This window comes from Amaranthus tricolor, chromosome 9 (assembly GCF_026212465.1).
Source record: "Amaranthus tricolor cultivar Red isolate AtriRed21 chromosome 9, ASM2621246v1, whole genome shotgun sequence".
Taxonomy (NCBI): domain Eukaryota; kingdom Viridiplantae; phylum Streptophyta; class Magnoliopsida; order Caryophyllales; family Amaranthaceae; genus Amaranthus; species Amaranthus tricolor.
Genome location: NC_080055.1, coordinates 26,682,846 through 26,692,724, shown reverse-complemented (window position 1 = coordinate 26,692,724; position 9,879 = coordinate 26,682,846). Strand labels below are relative to the sequence as shown.

Here is a 9,879-nt window from a genome sequence, read left to right as displayed (position 1 = left end):
AAACCATTTAAAGAATAGAAGGGATCATATAACTAGATAAGCAACGACTCCTGACCACAATGTACAATACTAAACACCCATTGATAAGCATGTATTTTACTGCTCCAAGTAGCAGCAGCAATTTCCAACAGCATCTAATAAGAACTTTCAACAATAGTACTATATCAAAACAGTAAATTCAGTTTCCAATCCGACTCCGACAACTCTTAACTAGTGTTAACAAATTATCATCAAGATACAACTCAACAATTGTAGCGATTCTTGGCAGCCCTGTCGTGCTTCTTTGCATCATCCTGAAAATATACCAACCTCACCAAAACATCAGTAATTTATTTTAATACAACGTCAAAGGTATGAATCAGAAAATAGAGCTAACAATGCTTATCTTACATGAAATATGAAACCAATATTATCATTGTAGTCAAGGAACTTCTTCCACTGTCTTCCGATGCTCAGCTGTGGCATTAAAACAGAAAAACGCAAGGATATAAAAAGAGGAGGTCGAAATATGTATAATGGACACGATAAATAGCACATAATCATTACTGAGAATTAGGCTCCATTCCTACTGACAGGTTATATGCAGACATGGTAGGACCTAGATATGCTTTTGCAAGTTCAGAAGATGAAAGCAACAAAGAGTTAAAAGAAAAATAGTTTCATCTTTGTCCTCATATCATGGGCTTGATTCCTGAATAAGGAAAGCGGAAATATTCATCTCACTTTTAACGAGGGAACATTCATTTAGGTTGAAGAGAAGGCTAACGCTTTGACATTTTTAGTGATCCCAAAATCAACAATGAGATGTTGAAATTATTGTATGAGAAATTGGATAAGCAAAAACATGATCAATACGAGTTGTTAATTAGCAAAACGTAATAATTCAAAGAGCTATGATCCATCACAGAAAATTAACCACAGGATTATGTCATGGTGAATGGGCATTTTCCTTGACAGGTGATGAGTGATGACAAATGATAGTAGTAGCATCAGGATTCATGATAACCCTACTATTGCAGCCAAACACGAACATACCTGAGCAGCTTCATTTGCAGCATTTTTGGTCCAAATGGATATTTTCTCTTGCTTGCTCCTCACATTGACAACGGCTCCACATATCTCATCCCCATGATCAAATTGCTCTCCAATCATTGCCAACAGCTAGAAATTACTCAATCAGGTAAGAATTCAGAGGCAATGTAAAAATACGAACACAATAATAACCTATAACATGATATAGCTGCATACCGTGTAGAGCCAGCATGTATCAGATTTTCCTCTTTGGAAGGTAACAGTCCACTTGCCCCCATTAGCACAAATTGGATCCTCCCACTTTGGCTCAATTTTATTCTTGAAACAGTGAAAATCAGCCCCTACAACCAACTTGCTAGGATGATGTATGTTGTTGTAAAGGCTGGAATGGAAATCAAAACGACATCATCATTAGCTGTTGAAATTTATAAATAAGACAAGGAATAAAAACAAAACTAACTGATACACTTGTCTGACATCCTTCAACGTTTTTTAATTACCTGCCAGTTGGAAAGAGAAAAGAAAGGGAAATATTTCTGAAGTAGCATTCGAATGTCGAAAACAGAAACAAGCACATCTTCGCACGAAGTGTACATCATAATTCATGACATAGACACAGTCACACAAATAAAAATCTGACATGGAAAGAGAGAAAAGTAGAGACTCCCTTAATTACAATAAAAAGGTACCTTCATGTTTGATTCAGAAGAAAACATATTGATAAAAACATACTCCATTTTATTACTGCCTTACTGCTCAAAATTTAAAAGCACTTGAAATAACTCCACTCTGTTATTCTCCAGCATTTTAAAGCATTTGGGAATCACTCATCCAATGTCCAAAGACACTATAATAATAATCAATTCGTTATTGCTCAGTACTTAAATGCATTTGCTGACAAAAAACTACTTTACTGCACAATATTGCAATGTTAATATGGGGAACAAGATAGGATGGATCTAGTTACACAAGACCTTAATTCTCAGTTCCAGGACTTCCTAATTTTTATAGTAAAAGTTTCTAATTTCTGTAGTGACGAAATAATTGGGGCACGACAGCTACGTTCATTTAGATTTGATTCATTCCGCTAAGGAGTGAAAACCACAGTAAATTTCATCAGAATTAAGAGGTTGGACATGGTGTTACAGTGGAGCAATTACAATGAAGGGAGTCAACATAAGAAATACTACTGCATGGAATGAAGAACAAGAGGAGTGGCTCAAATTTAATGATCGTTTGAAGGACACGAAGGGGAGTAAAAACTCATAATTACTCAATCAAAAAAGGTAGCTAAATACTGGGCACAATTCTAACTAATGAGTTCAGAGGCCCTTCTAAAAAAAATTCAAGGGATATGTTAGGTTGGCATTTGAGTTTGGATAAGCTCCACTGAATGAGCACCTTCAGGAGACCAGGAAAGTGATCAAAGTTTGCAAATGTTCCTTCATCTAGAAGATCATTGAGGAGTCTCTTTGGAGAGAATTCATATATTTGAGCAGTCAATGAGAAATGCAAGTCCATCAAAATTCTAGATGGTAATCATTCTCAAATCTCAAGTTAGTTACAATGGTGTAGTCCCCATTGAAATTTTGCTTCACTTATTTGTGCTTTGTTCCCAAAGAGAATTCAGCAAGGAGATGTAGAAAGACCTTTGGATGGAAGAGAGGTCATAATTTCTACGTTAATCGCTAATGATACACAAAGTATAGAAGAAGGTGCTAATCCTTAATTTCATCGTTTACAGCAAGATGCTTTTTCACAACATAAAAAGAGATGAATGGGGTAATTCACAACCAAAATGCTCAAAAAGGATTAGAACTTTTGAGTTGTTCAAATATTGCTCCTAGTTCGCAAATTTTAGTTGTTACTAGACGAATTTTTTAATGATTTTAGGAAAGAAGATGAAAATTGATAGCAAATCTTTCCACTCAAAATTTTCACGTCAATTTACCGACTAGTGAAACTCAAAGCTTCACCAACAAAGTACACATGAAAACGACAACACTGAATCAATCAATTTACCAGTGAATAGCATATGCACCTCCTCAAATATTTCACGTCAAAAAAACCCTAGAAACGAAAATCGAACAATTCAACTCAAAACCCTAAATCAAACATCCAACAGTCAAATCACAACAACAATCAACAACAAACAAATCAACAAATCCAAAACGAACAAAATGATTGATTCCAAAAGAGAAATACCTCCAAAACTGTTCAACAGTAGAGAAAGTGTAAATAGAACGGATGGAGCTACCCCAAGCGGCTTGCTTAGATTTAGCAGAAGGATTATCAAACCAGAAAGTCCAAGAATTCTCAAGAGGATGAACAGAAGCAATAGATTTGGAAGGATTTCCAATGGATGTATCCCCTCCTTCGTCAATAATCTCTCCTTCCTCCAAATCTTCATCTTCTATCTTCCTCTCTACCATCTCTGATGTCGCCATTGATTTCTCAGTCTCTTCTATAGTCATCTTTGAATCTCACTCTGCTAAAGATGGAATTTGGTTTTTCTCTCGTCGTCGTTCGAGACTGGTTTTTGTACTCCGAATTTCCAAGGAATAAGTCGGTTCCTATACTTCAGGGAAGTCTTGAATTTTGACGTCTCGGGTCTCGACTAGGGCGGTGAAAAATTATATACCCAACTCTTAAGTTAATTTTGAGGGTGTTATTAAACATCGCTATCTTTTTTTATTTAATCGCTATCCTCTTTCAAAATTATTAATTTGTCCTTGAAATTTAAAAATTATAAAATTGCTGTTGGACTTAAAACTTGATTAACAAATGTAAATTACACTAAATAATACTATTAACACTTTAATGACGAAGATTTCTCTATATACATGGAATTCTCAGGCGCGTTATTGTATGATATACGAATTCAAACACGGTACTATCTCTCTAAACACTCTCTAAAAATGTTATTCGGTTTTAAACAAGATATTACTTGTAATCGTTTAACTATGGCTAACGAAAGCGACTACGAATCGGATCCGGTACGTAAATTTTTCGATTTGTGTCGGTGTAATTTTTTTGGAAAAAAAAAATCGCACAAACCTGATGTACTGAACCATGGTCTAGTCGCCCAGTTTTGTGCGATTCAATTTAATTTTTTTTTATTTTTTTTAATTATTATATTTTTATTTGTTATTATAATTATTAATTTTGTTTTTTGTATTTTTTTTTTTATTATTATTATTATTATTCTTCTTCTTCTTCTTCTTCTTCTTCTTATTATTATTATTATTATTATTATTATTATTATTATTATTATTATTATTATTATTATTTTATTATTATTGTTATTGTTATTATTATTATTATTATTATTATTATTATTATTATTATTATTATTATTATTATTATTATTATTATTATTATTATTATTATCATTAATGTTATTATTATTATTATTATTATTATTATCATTAATGTTATTATTATTATTATTATTATTATTATTATTATTATTATTATTATTATTATTAATGTAATTATTATTATTATTAATAATAATATTATTATTATTATTATTATTATTATTATTATTATTATTGTTATTATTATTATTATTATTATTAGAATTTTTCTTTTTAGTATTAGTATTTTTATTAATTTTTGTTGTTATTATTATTTATATTTTCATTATTAATGTAATTAATTTATATTTATTTTATTTGAAATTTGCAGAAGTTTGAAAACTTCGGAGACAACGTAAATTACTCCGGTAGCTTTGTTACGAATAGAGAATTTGGTTCCTTAGATGAATTACATAGTTGGGCCGATGCGATAGCAACAACAATTGGTTTTCAATTTATACGTGCTTCTTATAAAAAAAAAAAAAAGAAGGACGTTCTAGAGTTAGTGTTTATTTAAGATGTCACCGCTATGGTATTATTAGGGGTGATTTACATAATTTAGATAACGCTGCCCGACCTGGTTCCAAAAGTAGAAGTTGCGGGTGTAAATTTTTGATTATAGCAAGTAGTCGTAAATCAGGACAAAGACCTTGGACGGTAAGTGTGTCTCCTGGTGAAAAAGGAAGACATAACCACCCATTCTTAGTGTACAGAGACGGTCATGTAAGGGCAAATAGGATCAATGTAGATATTCGGGAGCACTTACGACAACTTAGTACAACCGGCATGCAATCGGCTTTTATTATGAATTCTATTAGAGAAAATTTTCCTGGTTTTTATACTAGTATAAATCAGATATATAATATTAGACAATCAATTAGGAGAGAAGAAATGGAGGGTAGGACTCCCCTTCAACACTGTCTTTATATGGCCACAGAACTTAATTATGTGGTCTGGACAGACTTGGATAGCGAAGGGCAATTGTGCAGATTATTAGTTGCAAATCTCATCTCTATTCAAATGATACGTACGTGGCCCTATGTTGTGTTGATAGATACAACGTATAAAACGAATAAACAAAAGTGACCACTGTGCGAAGTGATCGGAATGACGCCAACCAATCAAAACTTCTTGGTTGCGTTTTGTTTGATGCGAGATGAGGCGGTTGTGTCGTATTCTTGGGTGTTGCAGGGATTGAGAGATATTTTCGGCACAGCTCAGACTCCTAGCGTCATTGTAACTGAAATAGACGAAGGTTTATCTACAGCTATTCGTGACGTCTTCCCAGGTAAAAAGGTTTTGCTGATTAATTATTGTCGTTCTATCTATTGACTATGTATTAATTACGTTGAATGTTGTGTTTAATGTAGATGTGCGACATTTGTTATGCATTTGGCATATTGCAAACGACGTAGAGAACATGGTGGACAAGTTGTGTGGCGGGAAAAAAATTCAACAAAGAGCAGAATTGTACGGAGTCCATTCCACCTGCATGCAGGTCAAGTTAACAAATAAGAATAATGTAAAATTAAAAACACATGCATAACAAAATGTCATGTAATGTACAATACCTGAGTCTCCGTCATTGAGTCAAGAACCCTGCGGCAGTCCCTCAGCCTGTCCACCTCACGACATGGTTTCTTCGATGACCACATCTCCGCCCTAGTCAAGTTTGGCACATTTTCTCGGCGAGGATGAGGGCGAAAAGCGAGAAAGTACTCATAGATCCATGTCTGGAGCAATGTAAGGCAGCTCGCAATGGTCTTGCAACCAGCCCTAGATGCCATTCCGAGCTGCCTATACAAGTAGGCCAAGGTTACCGCACCCCAGGCCACCTCCTGCTGATCGACGTTCACGGTAAGTATCGAGTGAGGTCGCATGCTAATTCTGGTCTTATCCGCCAGCAAGGTAGAGCTGACGATAGCCATGTAGTATGATGTCGTCTGGGTATCCATGGCCTGGGACCTATGACACAGCTGCATCAGTTCAACAACATTCACGCAGCCGCAGGTGAATGCACCTCTACGCCGAAGCTCAGACATAGGCTCCCCGAACAGATTGGTAATACCGACCTGCCACTCCGCCTCAGAAGGCTCAGCCGGCAGAGAACCTTCAATAGAAATGCCCAGTATGCGTTGCACGTCGTGCAACATAATCGTCATTTCCCCCCATGGCATGTGGAAGGTGTTCGTATCCGGCTGCCACCTCTCCACGAACGCCGATATCAAAGCACAGTCGATGTGCTGGTGCATAATGTCCGGTAGTCGGCCGAGGGAAGTGGCAGGTAGAACATTGTACAACGCATCGGACATATCCCTCAGTCGGATGATGGACTCCACCGGCCTCTTCCTAATACGGCAATCCAGAATCGGAGGCGTATGCTCGGAGCCGTCGAAAATAAGTTTAGCTATGTGCTCGCCATAGCTAGGGATCAGTTAGCGGACTGTGAGGGCCTACTCTTCTGTGGCGGCTCATTATTGACGACACTACGTTCTGCGCGCTCAGATGCGGCAGAAGAACTAAGGCCGTCACGTGCGAATCTCCCGTCGGGCCCCCGAACAACAGTCCAGTCCAATGGGCGAGAATCAGAAGCTTCGTATTGAACATCATCAGCATCATTATCATCATCACTAGAAACCCTCCAACTACTCTGGATGCTGCTAGACTGGTCATCAAGAGGGGTTCGCACTAGGTCTAGCGCACTCGACCTTTGGGCAATACTGTGTCTGGCAGCCTCTTCCTGCCTAGCCCTCCTAGTAGAACTCGTTACCCCCCTCTCATGCGGGTCCCCTCTGAGTAAGGTACGCCTAGAATTATTACCTCTCAACAATTGTCTTAAAAAACCCTGCCTAGTCCAATGGGCAATACTACAATTTTTGACAATTTCATTAAATATTAAATGAACATAATCAAACATTACGTTACATTAACCACATGAAAAAAAACAATATTAATTTTTTGAATTAACAATAATCATAAAAATAATAACAATATTAACAAAAATAATAACATTAATAATAATCATAACAATAATAACACAAATAATAACAATAATCATAACACTAATAACAAAAAAAATAAAAATAAAATTAAAGGATAATATAATAACAATAATAATAATAATAACAATCACTACAATAATAATATAATATTAAAAATAATAATAATAATAATAATAATAATAATAATAATAATAATAATAATAATAATAATAACAATAATAATATAAATAAAAATAATTATTATTATTCTAAAAAACAAAAAAATGAAAAAAAAACCCAAACAACACCAATAATAAAAATAATTTTCAACACAACATACAAAGTTTATTAATAATAATAATATTAATTATAATAAACATATTTAAAATAATAAATTAATAATTAAAAGAAAAATAATAATTTAATAATAAAAATAATAACAATCACAAAAATAATAAAAAAATTAATAATAATAACAGTAATAATAATTATTCAAAAAGAAACGAAAAAAAAAATTAAAATGAATCGCCCAGATCAGGGCGATTGGACCCCGATTCAATCGCCACTTTTTTGGCGATTGAACCGGGGTCCAATCGCCCTGATCTAGGCGATTCACTTTTTACTTTTTTTTATTTTTAAATATTTAAATAATTTACATTCGAAAAAAAAAACAACATCACCAACAATAATAGTAAAAATAATATAAAAAAGTTATTAAAAATAAAAATAATAATAATAATTATAACAAACATATTTACATTAATAAATTAAAAATCAAAACATAAATATATATTTAATAATTAAAATAATAACAATCACAACAATAATAACAATAATAATAAAATTAATAATAATAACAGTAATAAAAATAATAATAATGACAATAATAATATAATTTAAAATTATAAGAATTATTCAAAAACAAACGAAAAAAAAATTAAATTGAATCGCCCAGATCTGGGCGGTTCATGTTTAAATTTTTTTTTTTCGTTTGTAAATTTAAATTAATTAGATTCGAAAAAAAATTACCTCGATTAATTGTTTGCAGATTGAACTTAGTTTTTGCTCCAACAATTTGCTTTTGTAAGTTGGTTTTTAAGTGTGGTAAGAAAAATTTTAGTAAGATTGTGGTATATGTATGAAATTTTAAGTTCAATGGCAAAATCGAAATTTTTTGAAAATTCAGGGGTAAATTTGTAATTTTATTTGGGGGTGGCGATAAAATAAAAAGGATGGCGATATTTAAGAATCGGAAATTTTAATGTGTAATCGACTAAAACTTGAACTGTCTCGACTTCATGATTTGACATATAATCGATTATTTTGCTATCATAATCGATAGACATCTAAGATTTAACCATGGACAATGTACAATCAAGATTAACCTAAAAAGTGTATATGACATAATCCGACTAAAAATGATATGAGACTTATAATTTACTTGAGTTTATATCAAGTGGACGCACAAATCATTTGATTTAGGGATACACAAATCTATTGATATTGTAATTTCGACATTATATTAGTCTAACTAAAATGATGTGTAGAATTTTTAGAATTGATATATATTGATTCGTAATTATTGCATTGATTTAGCCATTCATAAATCAACTGAGTTAAATCATTGATATTACCCGAAAACGTGAATCCAACAAAATTCGAACCAAAACTCAACCGAGTAACCAATATTATAGCCCTAATCCAAACTTCCTTCTAGTGAACCCAAACTTTAATAATTAGACTAAATTAATAAAAATTAATACTATAAATATAGAATTTGCATTTTATACTAAATTTTATAAAAATAAGTTTTACTATTTGGTGTAACTAAATTATCAAAAACCAAATCAAACCCTTAACCACAATTTTAAAAATAAAACAAACAACATTTGTAGATTGCAAATCAAATTAAATAGTAATATGTAGTTTGGTTCAGTGAAGCTTGCGATTTAGATTAATCTTTGTGCAAATCAAAATTATATCCTTAAAATATTATTGTTACTAGCAAATTTTAAAAAGATATGCATTTCCAATTTCCAAATATTGAAAAAATACATAACAACCTCAATTAAAATGGGATTGAAGATTATCTTAAATAATACCAACCTATAAAACCCTTTTATTAAACACATACTTTCTTCGTTATACTGTACTTGTTAAATTTGAATTTTTATACAATTCAATATGTTATTTTAATCATTTATATAGTGAACTATACAGATCTAAAATTTACAAAATGTGTAATATTATAGAAGTATGCAATTAGACGATTCAAACAAGATTTCATTTGATTATATTTTTCTTACATATTAGCCACAATATATAAAATAAACTTAAACGAAGAATAGTGCTTATAACCACAATATAACAAGTAATTCAAAATGGATAAACTACTTTAAAGAAATACAATATTGACAAAATATATAAAGTTGCGCGAAAGAAGTATAAATTTAGCTCGTACGAGCGTACTTAAATTTCAACTAATAGAAACATTTTCTTAAAATAAT

At 32.3% G+C, this 9,879-nt stretch overlaps 1 protein-coding gene across 1 annotated transcript; it reads right to left on the bottom strand.

Annotated features, from left to right (window-relative positions):
- Positions 1-6: 6 nt before the first annotated feature.
- Positions 7-3,648, bottom strand: LOC130824123 (eukaryotic translation initiation factor 4E-1-like). Its single transcript, XM_057689012.1, has 5 exons — positions 3,238-3,648; positions 1,249-1,414; positions 1,036-1,161; positions 391-456; positions 7-293 (listed from the first exon to the last, which is right to left on the bottom strand). Exons 1-5 carry the CDS (start codon positions 3,504-3,506, stop codon positions 243-245), a joined length of 678 nt encoding a protein of 225 aa, XP_057544995.1. The 5' UTR covers positions 3,507-3,648; the 3' UTR covers positions 7-242.
- Positions 3,649-9,879: the final 6,231 nt, after the last annotated feature.

Bases quoted from the DNA above. Each gene is read 5' to 3' on its own strand.
- LOC130824123 (XM_057689012.1), bottom strand. From the start codon at position 3,506: ATGACTATAGAAGAGACTGAGAAATCAATGGCGACATCAGAGATGGTA. The intron at 1,415-3,237 runs GTATTTCTCTTT...TTTCCATTCCAG, and splicing joins ACTGTTGAACAGTTTTGGAG to CCTTTACAACAACATACATC. The intron at 457-1,035 runs GTATGTTCGTGT...TTAATGCCACAG, and splicing joins CTGCAAATGAAGCTGCTCAG to CTGAGCATCGGAAGACAGTG.